The following is a 14022-nucleotide window of genomic DNA, read 5'->3' on the forward strand; positions in this document are numbered from 1 at the left end:
CTCTAGTGGTGCATCCGAGTTGAAGAAATTGTGTCAGTCCGACTGCATTTCTCAAGGGCGTGGCAGCCCATTTTTATTCAAAAGAAACAAATTTCAAAATCAGGCATACGCTGCTCATACGCACCTGTGACGCGGGGTCGCATTTCCACAATGGCTACTTTCCTTTCTGCACTATATCTTTTAGGAAAGCCATGGTTGGGTCACATAGGCTGGACTTCTAAAGCCGCGTACACACGAGCGGAATGTCCGACAGAAAAAGTCAGACGGAAGCTTTTCATCGTATATTCCGATTGTGTGTGTTGGCCTCATCTGACTTTTTTTTTTTCGAAAATTCAGACGGACCTAGAAATAGAACATGTTCTAAATATTTCCGACGGAACCAATTCCTATCGGGAAAACTGCTCGCCTGTATGCTGTTTTTGATGGACCAAAAACTGCTCATGCTCGGAAGCAAGTACGAGACGGAAGCTATTGGCTACTGGCTATTGAACTTCCTTTTTCTAGCCCCGTCGTACGTGCTGTACGTCACTGCGTTCTGGACGGTCGGACTTTGGTCGGACTTTGGGTTGACCATGTGTAGGCAAGGCCGCTTGAATGGAATTCCGTCTGAGTTCCGACGGAGAAACCTTCTAAGTTTATTCGGATGGCAAAACCGGTCGTGTGTACAGGGCAAAACGTGTCTTCCTTTGTTCATCTCCATTACTTGTTGGATTGATGGGGCTAGTAGTTTACACAATAAAGATAAAGTACTTATACTGCCTTTCCAGGACACACCATTTCTGGCAGGATCGATGGGTATATTTCTGCTGTACTTGCAGAAACCTTTCCTAGCCCAAATTAAATTGAATGTAGCCACTACAGCTAAGGACTGGTAAGCTGCAATATGGGGGGGGGGGGGGGGTAGATACGGTTTAAGGTATGAATGGACCCAAAAGGGAAATATGAGGACCTGTTTACATCTACCATGTTTTTAAAGTGTAAATAAAGACAAAATTGTAGTATTGTATAGAGTGGGGAACTGCATAAGCCAGGTCAGGTTTTAATTGCTGTTTGTGTCCTCGCTGGGTTGGGGGTTACCCTTTCTATTTGTCCTGGTGACCATTCTCTCCAGTATAGAAGGGGATGGGAAATCCAACATTTTAGAGCTGCCACTGAAAGGGAAGAGGGGAACATCTTCCAATGGGAACACCTATTCCAGTGACAGTTGTCTGAGAGGATATCCCCTTGCTTTAGACATATTTTCTTACTACACATGGCCTACACATGACCTTCATTGAAGCACACAAGGAGTGTGTGGTATGTCCTTTCAAGGGCTGAGTTCAGGTTTGGTCTGAACTTGGGTTCTGACAAACCCAAGAAGGAAGTTGTCACTCTCGCCCACTGCCACCCAGTCAACTGCGGCCAGGGATATCCCCATCCCGCAGCTGCATGTACAGATAGGGGTGATGTGGCCCATTACACATGGACTTATTAGGTCAATATCATTGACTTAATATGGTCATGTGGCCATATTAGGCCACATGTTATATTATAAAATTAAACATACAACTCATGATTTCAGCTGTTTGGTTCTACTTTACATCTCGATAGCTAGGGACAAATCTTTTGACATCTTCTGATGTCACACTGGTATACAGTGATTCCAGTTGTCTGGTGATGGTCCCATAGTAAGCAATCCATTAAAAAATCAAATAGTGCAGTGATAAATTTTACATACCAAACAATAATATTGTACAACCTGAAAAAGTCTCTCATATGATGTTATATTTTTCTCTCCACCCATAAATCCTTCATAATATTACTCCTGTCACCACCATGTTCACACCATCACCAGTTGTGCTCCCACCTGAAGACCTTACCAATTTATGTAGGGTCAAAATAGGCTCATGCCCCCTTTTACATGGACTTCGGATACAGTTTGATGTCACTTGGGTGGTCCTTAGCTGGTATGGCACCTCTTTCCACCCTTAGCCACATTCATTATCCTTCATATTTACTTTTATTCACACACTCCCACATAAAAATGCACTTACATTGTTCAGGGGCTTACACGCACCACAATACAATCGCCTGTGTCCTTAAACTCATTTATACTTTAAACACTGATCATACAGCTCAGATACTATTATGTCCTGTATTTCCAAGCGTGAATACTTCAACCAGTAAGCCCCGCCCCTACATGTTTCGTTACTGGGTCACGTAACTTCCTCAGGGGGAATTAAAATCTTTTTGACACCTTCTGATGTCACACGGGTACCCAACAGGACTGGTGATGATGATTCTAGTTGTTTGGTGATGGAGGTATGGGGGGGCATTTTAGGCAAACCCTTAGAGATCTTTTATTGTATAAAAGTTAAGAAGTCCTATTTTAGAAGGTTCATCAGGCATTAGTTTATTAATATTTTCCTCATTTCTATTTCCCACAGGTCTATTTATTATTGGGTAATCCTATTCATACTCTAGAAGATTGGAACCAGACATCAAAAGCAAACAAATTCAACTTCAGTGAAGATGGACTAAGCCAGCCGACGTGGAGCAAACCTGGCCGTTACAAAAGATCTTCACAGGAATGCCCAAATGATCAATCTTTTGACAATGAAAAAAACCGCTGCTGCAGGAAATGTCCAGAGGGTATGTTTATATTAACTGGAATAAAAAAACGGGACAACTTTATTTAATTTAGCACAGTGGCTGTCATTCAACTGACCACCGAAGCACTTAAGGGTCATCATAGAGCAGTGATGGTGAACCTTGGCACCCCAGATGTTTAAATGAGCATCATGGGAAATGTAGTTCCAAAAAATCTGGGGTGCCAAGGTTCGCCATCACTGTCATAGAGTATGTAAGAATCAACCAGCTCTAGTTTAAATTTCCTGTTTTTTTCCATCCTTTCCAACTGAACTTTCTTTCAACACTAAAATCTTTAAGCAAAATTACTGTGAGACTAGGCACAACGTTTTCAATGTCGATTGGGGATGAGGTTCGGGTTTGGAGCCACCTTGGATTTGAGGCAGAGCCCATTTTTTCAAGGTTAAGCAAAACTCTAAAATTTTTGGTAAAAATGTTGCCTGATCCTCTAATGTAACCCATATGCCTGGTCTCAGATGGGTTCCTGAGAGCCTGAAAAAATGGATAAGCTGGCCTCTTCATTATAAATGGTGAGGAGATAATATGTTGCACCACTGCGTCACAACCGTGTGCATTGCAGCAGCGTTGCCTCAATTGTTCGTTGGGTGGTAGTGCCCGCCAGATGCTACAGACGGTTTACTTCTGGTCACAGTACGTGTACACCCCCTGCCTTTGCAACTTAAGGGGAGTGGTTGGGGGGGGCAGTGAAATCATGGCTCAGCTGTGTGTTTTTAATGCTCTCCCTCCAACATATATAAAAAATATTTTTTGTGGGGGAATATTTTATCTGATTTTGCCTTGCTAGGGCTTTTTTTTTAAGTTTGAGGTATGCTGCCTACTTGTTTTGCTGAACAGATAATGACACTGCCCTTTGCATCAAAAGCACCAATCTTTCACCCCCCCTCCAGTGCCATAGTTGGTTAGAAACCAGATGTTCTATTGTCCTCCCCCAACAAAATACAATAATGAGAAAAAAGCAGGTCTAAAATGAGAGGCAGAGGTGGCAGTAGTAGGAGGTAATCGGGTCCCGTAGCACATAGTGGTGGTAGGACCATACAAACTGGAGCCAGGACACAAGGTTTTTTTTTTTCCCCCAAAGTTGCCGACCAATGCATTCACGGCAAACCCAACAGATGACTGACTGGCTGACAACGCCTCCTACACCTTCTTCCTCCCAGGCAAAGAGCAGACAGCTGTCCATGAACATTTTGCTGTTCTAGAAGGCCACATAGATCTTTAACACATTCCCCAAAACCATAATTTAAAGGACTGGACTTTGATTTCCTTGTTTATCCATTCAGGGCTTGCTGACCCAAGGGGTTATCGTTTACGTCCCCTTCATAGAATAGTTTCAGCGTTTTTACTCAAACCTATTTACTGTCATAAAATCCAAATGTGGTATTGGATTCAAAGGCTCTTATAGGTCTGGAAACGTTTTGGATGGATATGATTTGGTCTGTTATTTGGTCTACAATTTATCAAAATAAGGAACGCATATTTTCACATTCCTATCTTTCAAGGTCATCAGCGAATTTTCATTGTGCTGTAGGCAACAACCACTTTTCAGCTTTAGTCATCCTTCCCCTTCGGTCTTGCCTTGGCCCTGAGAATGTTCACAAAGGTCCTCCACATTAGTTTTGGATGTGTTTCATCTCAGAGGATCTCCAGTCAATGGATACCTGGACCTTGGAGCCCAATGTGTCCATCTAAACCTTGGACTTCTGATGGATCCTGAACATCTGGCCCCCACCTAACAACTGTACATTTATCTTCTCAATCAGCACATCACCCACAGTTATTACCTCTTGTATCTCTTGACCTTCCCTCTTAGATTGTAAGCTCTAAGGAGCAGGGCCCTCTGATTCCTACTGTATCAAATTGTATTGTATTTGTACTGTCTACCCTCAAGTTGTAAAGCGCTACGTAAACTGTTGGCGCTATATAAATACTGTATAATAATAATAATAATAATAATAACATCGAAAAGTCATCTCTAATTACATCATATTGCGCTAGTTGTCCTGGATTTGTCCCATGCTATCAAAAAAGTTCCACAAAGTTCTGAAGTGGAATTGAGCAAATTCGAAGGTAGATACCATAAATTCCAGCACTTGCATGTAGCTCTGTAGGAAAGTTGGAACTGAAATTGTCGAACTTGTTTCTGAAGTTTCCTCAACGTCTCCCAGAGCAGGAAGGCCTTGCATGCACAGTGTTTTCCATGTATTCCAATGGCTCTAGTTCACACCAGTGCAGTCAGTTCCAGTCAGTTTCCAGTGCAGAAAAAAACGTAGAGCGTGCTGCATTTTTTCTGCACAGAACTGTACAGGAACCTAGCAAATTGTATCAAATACACACTGGAACTGCGTGTGGTGTGAACTGTAAGCAAAAACTGATCTGGAACATACCCGGAGTGCAATTTTGTGATGCGAACTGGCCCTAAAAATGCATGCACAGTGTTTTCCATGTATTCCAATGGCTCTAGTTCACACCAGTGTAGTCAGTTCAGTCAGTTTCCGGTGCAGACTAAAGCTAGAGCCATTGGAATACATGGAAAACACTGTGCATGCATTTTTAGTGCAGAAAAAAGCGCACGGAACTTCATCTGGTGTGAACTGGCCCTCATTAGGCCTTTTTCAGGCCAAGGCCTTCCTGCTCTGAGAGGAGTTGAGGGAACTTCAGAAACAAGTTCGACAATTTCAGTCCCAACTTTCCTACAGAGCTACATGCAAGTGCTGGAATTTATGGTATCTACGTTCGAAGTGGTTCCATTTGCTTAATTCCACTTCAGAACTTTGTGGAACTTTTTTTTATAGCATGGGACAAATCCAGTCTTTTGGAAAGTTTGGTCGGCGGGACTTTGACTGAGGCCAATCACTTGTAGCGCTGGTAGATTTATGATCTACCATCTGATAGGTAAATTTAGTAAATTGCTCGTTAAAGGAAGTTAGATTGGGCTGACGTTGTTTCCATACTGAGCCGGTGGGTGTCGTTGTACTATTGGCTAGTGTTGGAAACGCAACGTGTCGAGGCGTATCGGTGCTCTTCTGTCCTGGAGACAACTCGGTGGAGGTGGTCCTCTGAGTTGGATTCTGGGAGAGGGTATTTATGGGACAGACGCCATGTTTTAGGGTTTTTTTACAGCCACCTGTTGGCCCTCCTGGCCGACAGGTATGCGTTAGAGTGCTACCTTGTGGTCCTCTGTTCCGGAGGCCTGCGGCGCGTGGGTGGGCCCAGAAGCTTGTCTGGGGCCTACCACAGCAGCCAAGGAATGGTCCTGAGCTGTCCATCCAGAGTGAAGAAGCTGGACAACCGGGAAGATCCCAGGGGAGGACCCGTCATGGAAGGATCATGCAGAGTGCTGGTCTGGAGAGGGGCCTGGTGACTCGGTTGGAGGACGTATCCTAAAGTAACTTTACAGCATAGTGTTGCCGGGTTTGGCTTAAAGGTTCAAGTACTGTGTCTGACATTCACCGCAAAACCAATACATCCTGTGGCAGAGGATCGTACAGGTTCATCTCAAGCAAGTCTGTGGCAGAGACTTTTGTTCGTGCTGCGTACTGGCTGCTAGGCAAGTGAGAGAGGCCTATCCAGATGAGCAAAACATGTGTCCCACAAGGGGAGCGCATTCTACTACAATATTCAACTCTAAAGGACATTTGTCAAGAATCCTACAGAAAGGTATTTGAGCTTCTCTGCAGTTTCCCTTCTGCCTCTTTCCTGCTACTATCTTCGTTAAGTGTTCAATAAAGCATTGAAAACGTACTCAAGTGTTGGTGCTTATATCGTCCGGAGGTAAACTCAACGGAACCCTAGACCCGGTGCCGGTGAAACAGAGGGAAGGAGAGTGAAGGTAACAAGCCCGCTTAAATCAGCAGCTCCACCGAGAGTTAGTGCTACACACTATATAGAGTAAGCATGTGTGATATAAAACACAGTATTGCTTTTATGGGTTCCAACAAAAAAGGGGGGAGTTTTTTGGGGACTTTGGATGAGAGATGTATACCAAAGAGCAGTCTTGGCAAAGTACATTTTATTATACCTTGTGAAATCATGTACAGCATACTGAATGACGCAAAAAAAAGGCATACACAGAATCGCATAAATGCAGGGCATGCTAAAAATCACATATAAGTATTGACGCCATGGTACTTGGCATATCATGGGGTAAAGTCCTGCACAACATGGGCCACTGGAAGGTCTGGATGGTGTTGGGAAATCTAGAGTAAAACAATATAAGAGACATAAAATCATCTGTATGGACATCATGCATCTATGTAAGCCTGACGCGTTTCGTTGGGGTATACCAACTCTTCAGGGGCGAATGCAATGGTGATCTATAGAGAAACATAACCATATGGTATAATATTGTAGCTGAATAATAGGAATAAGTAATAGGTGTAAGGGACAGGATGGACATCCCTATAAATACTCACGTCAACTGCATAGATGTGAACAGAGGATCAGAGCTGTTAGAAAGGTCTGGCAATCCAGTCTTTCTCTGGACTAAGTGATTCAGTTACATCCTCAGAATTAAGATGTCTCTGTCATAGTCGCTTCTATCCTCGGCATTTTTCGAGGGCAGTTTTTTGGGTTTTTTTTGTACAACATTTTCTGTATTAAAAATCCTTTTTTTTTTATTGGTCTTATGTAATATTCTAATTGTCTGAGATACTGATGTAGCGCTACCCTCATAGGGGCCGCTGGTAGAGTCTGTACCCAACCGGTTGCTCCCACTCTACAAGTTCTCCGACACCTCTGACACCCTGGGTCCACTCATTATTACCCGCTGACACCAGTAATAAGAGACTTACACAGTACTGATGAAAGAATTCCGCTTTGCTTACTGTAGCAAGAATGGCATATAGAAGTGAGTAACATAAACTTGTACGTCATGTGACTATCTTACCTAAAGCAACAAATCACTAGTAATAGATGCAATTATACAGGCTAAGGATTTCTGTTAGTAAGGAGGAGGGTGGGCCGGGCCCACCCCGACCCTGGTGTGTGGCAATAGCGAATGAATATTCGCTGTTGTAACACTGATCCTCCTCCCGGCCAATCAGGAATCGGGTGAAAGTGGCTGAAAGGACTGGCGATCCTATTGGACGCCTAGGAGGAGGGGAGGAGATGCACGGCAGAAGTAAGGAGGAGGAGAAGACACAGGAGCCCGACTTACGTTGCTGCCTGATGCCCTCCGACGCCTGCCACCTGATGCCTGCCGCTGCCGGGGATGCCCACCGATGCCAGCCACCTAGATGGGGTAAGTGCCGGGGGGACCGATCAGCAGAGATAGTGGGTGGGGGGGGGGGGGGTTGTTGGGGGGGGGGGGGTGCTGGTGGTGGTTGTTTGCTCCCCCCCCCCAAAAAAAAACCCCACCAGCCGCCACTGGCAGAAAGGTAAGGGACTGGCCCTTTTTACTATGTCATCCCACTCTTTTCTGTACCTCAGCCCACAGGCACGTAATCCTAAAATAGCAAAACATTCAGCAAACTGTTTGTAACTGTATTAGTAACTTGACTGGCTCCTTTAAACAGAGTCCCAGATAGCTGAAGGAAGACCCCTTTAGGTTAAACAACACCACTAGGGGAGGGACACAGGGGGTTAAAGGTAGCTCTGTGGTAAAGATGAGATCTGAAGGTCTTCAGCTAGCACTTAAAGGGCTTGTAAAGGTTCTTTAAAAAAAAAACAAAAAAAAACAACTCTGTCATACTTACCTGTTCCGTGCAAGGGTTTTGCACAGAGTGACCCCTGATTCTCCTCTTCTTGGGTCCCCCAGCAGCACTCCTGGCTCCTACTCTTCTCGAGTACCCCCACGGAGAGCCGCATTTCCTGGGGGGCAGTCGTGCGGGCGCGCCCTTGAGTCCTGTTGCTGCGTCCGTTGAAGCAGAGAGCAGGACTCGGCCCCGGCTCCCGTGTCACTGGATTTGATTGACAGCAGCAGGAGCCAATGGCTCCTGCTGCCATCATTTTATCTAATGAGTACCCGAGACGGCGGCTGGAGCTGCTAGGCTCGTCCCCATCGCTGGGTTCAGGTAAGTAAAAGGGGGGCTCTGGGGGGGGGGGGGTCCTGCACTACGGAAGTTTTTTCACTTTGATGCATAGAATGCATTAAGGTGAAAAACCTCCAGGGTTTACAACCCTTTTAAGAAACTGTGAATGAGACAATCCTGCATGGTAGAGCAGAGCAATTTAGCTGGTATGTGGTTAGCCAAAAGAGGATGCAGACTCTTCCTGTGTAACTTAGGCACAAGAAATCATATCACAATGTATGTTTGTTTGCTTGTTGGTATATAGTGATGGGCTTGGGCGTGTTCGGATTGAACCCGCCAGGAAACCATCACTGCACACCGCCAATCATAGGCAGTGAGGTATTTCCCCCCCCCCCCGCTTGTATCCGGTGGTACTACAGGTACCATAGATGTGAGCAGACAATGGTGTCTGTATACAGTGTCTATGTGATTAAATGGTGCCTGCTCACCGATACTTTAACCACTTCAGCCCCGGAAGATTTTACCCCCTTCCTGACCAGAGTATTTTTTGCGATACGGCACTGCGTCGCTTTAACTGACAATTGCGCGATCGTGCGACGTTGCACCCAAACAAAATTGACGTCCCTTTTTCCCCACAAATAGAGCTTTCTTTTAGTGGTATTTGATCACCTATGCGGTTTTTATTTTTTGCGCTATAAACAAAAAAGAGCGTCAATTTTTTTTAAAAAAAGCATTATTTTTTTCCTTTTTGCTATAATAAATGTCCTCAAAAATATATAAAAAAACAAATTTTTTCCTCAGTTTAGGCCGATATGTATCCTTCTACATATTTTTGGTAAAAAAATCGTAATAAGCGTATATTGATTGGTTTGCACAAAAGTTATAGCGCCTACAAAATAGGGGATAGTTTTATGGCATTTTTTATTATTATTATTTTTTTTTTTTTTTATTAGTAATGGCGGCGATCTGTGATTTTTATTGTGACTTCGACATTATGGCGGACACATCGGACACTTTTGATACTATTTTGGGACCATTGTCATATAAAAAGGCACTGATTACTGTGTAAATGACACTGGCAGGGAAGTGTTTAAACACTAGGGGGCGATCAAGGGGTTAAGTGTGTCCCAGGGAGTGATTCTAACTGTAGGGGGGATGGGCTACCTAGGACATGACAGCGATCACTGCTCCCGGCCACAGGGAGCAGTAGCTCCCACATGTTACATAGGCATCGCCCCGTTCTACCTCTCCACACCTCAATCGCGAGCCGTCGGCGAACATAGAGTTCCCGGGACCTGCGGGCATGCGCCCGCACGCCTGATAGGTGGCAAATTTAAAGGGACGTACCCGTACACCCATTTGCCTGCCTGTGCCATTCTGCCGACGTATATCTGTGTGCGGCGGTCGGCAAGCGGTCAATTGAAGTTGCAGGTGGTGCTGAAGGTGGTGAAGATGAAGATGGTGGTGATGAAGATGGTGATAGCTTTTCAGGATCTCCCTCAGGGTCCTGGCTCAGGGGATGGAGTCTGACCTCCGTCGCACCGCGCCGCGGCCCACCCGGATCTGATGTGCAGGTAGCCTGGAAGGATCAGGAATGGCCTTTAAGCAGTTGCCAGATAGGGAGGCGTTGCTGTCCGCAGATGTCCCTCGGAATGCCCGCTTGATGACTCTTTCTTGCACAGGCCGCGACTCGGCCGCAGAACACACAGACACAGAGTTCCACCTGGCATATCCCAAGAGAGCGATCTCGGCCTAGACCAGCCTTTTTATATCCTCTCCCAGCAGTCTGTTGTTCTTCTCTCCCAGCAGTCTGGTAGTTGTAGTTCAAGCCAGTCCTATGCTAGAAGTAAAACCCCAGCATTCTGAACTACACATCCCATGATGCTTTGCTCTGCTCAATGCTCTACCTTTAGGAAATGACATCGTGGAGTCCAGGCCAACACTAGGGGGAGACAACTCCATATCAACAGTACTGCCCATTGTCCTTGAATTGCAGGCAACAATAGCCGGCTCCTGGCTACACTGAATCTTGGGGTGTCAATCGCTGTAAGCCATAATCATTGAAATTAAAAGAAAGAAATGCTTGAAATGTATCGTTCTGTGTGTAACACATCTATATAGTGACTAGCGGAGGGCTGTCTCCCAGGGGCTATCCAATATCTGTTTATGTTGAAAATCACTCTATGGGGACCAAACTATCTGTCCAGGATTTTGTACGGTTTAGCCATTGAGGCAACTTGGCTTTGTTGTCCAGCACCTTTTAAAGGTGGCCATTGGTTCTGGATCCATTCCGTTTGGCAGTGCTTCGCCCCTGTTTATTGAACCATTTGGTTTTCACCCCTTATCTACTTATATCAGCAGATTTGGCTGTCCCCAATCATCTGCACGTGAACCACAGAGATTTACCCCCCCCCTCTTTGGGAGATTATTACATCCATAGTATCTGGGTATTTTTACATACGAGGTTCATTCTCCTGCAAGACAGTGAGATTCGTTCTCTCCTTTGCTATCTCTGAATACCTTAATTGTGTCCTGAAGAAGCCTAACGGTGAAACGCGTCGATACACAAGGGCTCACTGTATACTCTGTATCATATACAGGATTTTGAATCTTTGAATGCTCTATTCATATATATGTATTTTCATAATAAACATTGTTATTTTTCTACATCTTGCTATTTATAATATGCCTTTAAAGTCCGACCTAGGGATACTTAGTAAGTTCCTTTTTTTGTTCCCATCTATATAAACTATAGGAGTTTCACTTTTTGAATTGAGTTACCGAAATAAATTAACTTTTTGATGATATTTAAATTTTATGAGATGTCTCTGTATACTGTATATCTATGACGCCAAACACTTTAGTGCAGCCCCACGTGCGACATTTTGATGTTATCTTTTAATAGCAATAAAAGTGATTTATAAAGCAACATTTTTTATTACAATAAAAGAAACGTTATACTTACCTGATTTCTGCAATGGTATTGCACAGAGAGGTCACTTACCTTTTCTGGAATTCCCTACTGGCTTTTTCCGCTCCCCCTTCCCTTTTTTCCTTTGGTCTTCTGGCCGGTCACATATCGTCCTCCGTTCTTATGTCTCTGTGCCCTGCAGTGTTGGTGGCCATCTCTAATGTTGCAGAAAGCATCTCTGACAACTCTGCAGTATTGTATCTTAAAGTGGTCGTAAACCCGCTGACTTTTTTTTTTTTCTACACCTGTAAGGGAAAAGGCATAATGAGCTAGTATGCAACGCATACTAGCTCATTATGAAATACTTACCTTAGAACGAGGCACCGGTATCTCACCCGGTCCACCCTGAGGGAGCTGACATTTTGCCCGCGGCGTGTCTTCCGGGTATCGCGGATCCGGCGCTGTGAGTCGGGCCAGAGCCGCGATGTTGACTCCTTTCCCGGCAAAGTCCGGTGTCTGCCGGACTTTCAGCCTGAGAATCCCCGAAGCGCATGCGCCGCTGAAGTCGGCGGCTCATTGCGAGGGGAATATCTCACAAACCGTAGAGGTTTAGGAGATATTCTTTTTACCTACAGGTAAGCCTTATTATAGGCTTACCTGTAGGTAAAAGTAAAAAAAAAAAAAAAAATGACTATACAACCGCTTTAAAGTATTACTAAACCCACAACAGTGAAATCAGTCTGTATATGCAGTAAAGCATGCTTGTTATACTGACTGTGGAACCTAAGGGGGTTAATCCTCTGCATTGTGATCCTGTCTTCTCTGATCCTCCCCTTCTTCCATAGTCCCCAATCTGCCGATGGAACAGAACCTTGGGGGCACTCTGCACATGCTCAGTTTGGTGTGTATTGCTAGAGAGTTGTTGTTTTTTGGGGAGAGTGCATGTGATCAGCACAGGACCAATCAGCACTGTTCAGACAGGGGGTTAGCGGTCGTGCAGCCTCATAGAACTGTCAGAGGAGAATGAAAACTCCTCCTACAAATTTTAACCAGTCGGCTGGACACTGATAGAAGTCACAAGACTGCTATATACTGCTGATGAGAAAAGGTATTTAGCAGTTTATATTTTCTAAAATATTTGCATTTCCATGTTCTGTGTACTGTGGGAGACCAGATATAATAAATGCAGGCTCCTGGGTTCAGTAACAGACCAACATGGTGGAATTTCAAATAGGAGTTCTACACTAACCACTTAATAACCACAAAGGATTTGGAATTTACAATATACTGTGTCCATATTATGATGTCTTATGGAGAACATGGTCTACCAACCACAATGTGATCCTTGTGCTTGTTGTAGAACATTGTAATGGTCCAATGTATTGGAAATAGTCCATGAAGTACCACCTACATGGTTATTTCATGGCACCCACGGGTGGTACGTCAAAGCACCCCCAGGGGGGTACCTACCCTAGGTGGAGAACCACTGCTTTAGAGGAATTTCAATGATTGTTTAGGGTTTTGTTGCATCTGATGAGCTACATGACCTCCTAAACACGGAGTCTGACCACACGCTTATTGATCTCTATATACAATATCCTTCAGATTTACCTGCAAATATGAAGTGTGAGGGCCTTCCTGGACAATCCAATTTATTCCAACCCAACAATCCAATCTAATGACGGTTATAAAATGATATTGCAATGTGCGCCCAACCCATATTTCACACCTGCCTGGTGAAGGTGGTGGCGGGGGTGGGGGTGACCAGGACTAAGACATGTATTGGGAAATGGGGGGAAAAAATGTAGAAAAGACAACTCTGAACTGACCATTTTGGGATCCTCGGGTCCCATAGTAATGAATTGTTTTTGGATAAACTTTAAAACTATTTGGAGTGAAGAACCACTGGAAAAAGAGTGACCATTTTCCTTTTATTTTAGGCCAATATGTTGAAAAGCCGTGTAATACCTCCGGGGGGCCTCCTACATGCGCAGTCTGTAAGGAAAGAACATATCTTAAATTACCCAACTACAAAAACAGTTGCATAAAATGCAAAAGCTGTGACGATGGTAAGTAATGGAAATGTAATTTTCAAAAATAGAAAGTTTGTGTGTGTATATACAGTGTACGCTATATACAGTTTGTGTGTGTATGTATATATATATATATATATATATATATATATATATATATACGCTTTATCTTGGTTTGGTAATACACTTAGAGCACAGCAAGAGTGGCTCTATTTGTAATATATATATATATATATATATATATATATATACCGTAATAATAGTCAAATATCTTAGTCCGTAGGGTTCAATATTGAGTTGGCTCCGCCCTTTGCAGCTATAACAGCTTCAACTCTTCTGGGAAGGCCGTCCACAAGGTTTAGAAGGGTGTCTATGGGAATGTTTGACCATTCTTCCAGAAGCGCATTTGTGAGGTCAGGCACTGATGTTAGACGAGAAGGCCTGGCTCGCAGTCTCCGCT

The 14022-nt window shown here is 44.2% G+C and overlaps 1 protein-coding gene across 1 annotated transcript in view; it reads left to right on the forward strand.

Annotated features, from left to right (window-relative positions):
• Positions 1-14022, forward strand: part of LOC141111387 (tumor necrosis factor receptor superfamily member 25-like) — a 96218-nt gene that overhangs the window by 38359 nt on the left and 43837 nt on the right. Inside the window, exons 2-3 of the mRNA XM_073603645.1 lie at positions 2427-2631; positions 13470-13598. Of these exons, the coding sequence (XP_073459746.1) occupies positions 2427-2631; positions 13470-13598 (334 nt within the window). The remainder of the gene's footprint in view (positions 1-2426; positions 2632-13469; positions 13599-14022) is intronic.

Source organism: Aquarana catesbeiana, linkage group LG10 (genome assembly GCF_042186555.1).
Source record: "Aquarana catesbeiana isolate 2022-GZ linkage group LG10, ASM4218655v1, whole genome shotgun sequence".
In the NCBI taxonomy this organism is placed as follows: domain Eukaryota; kingdom Metazoa; phylum Chordata; class Amphibia; order Anura; family Ranidae; genus Aquarana; species Aquarana catesbeiana.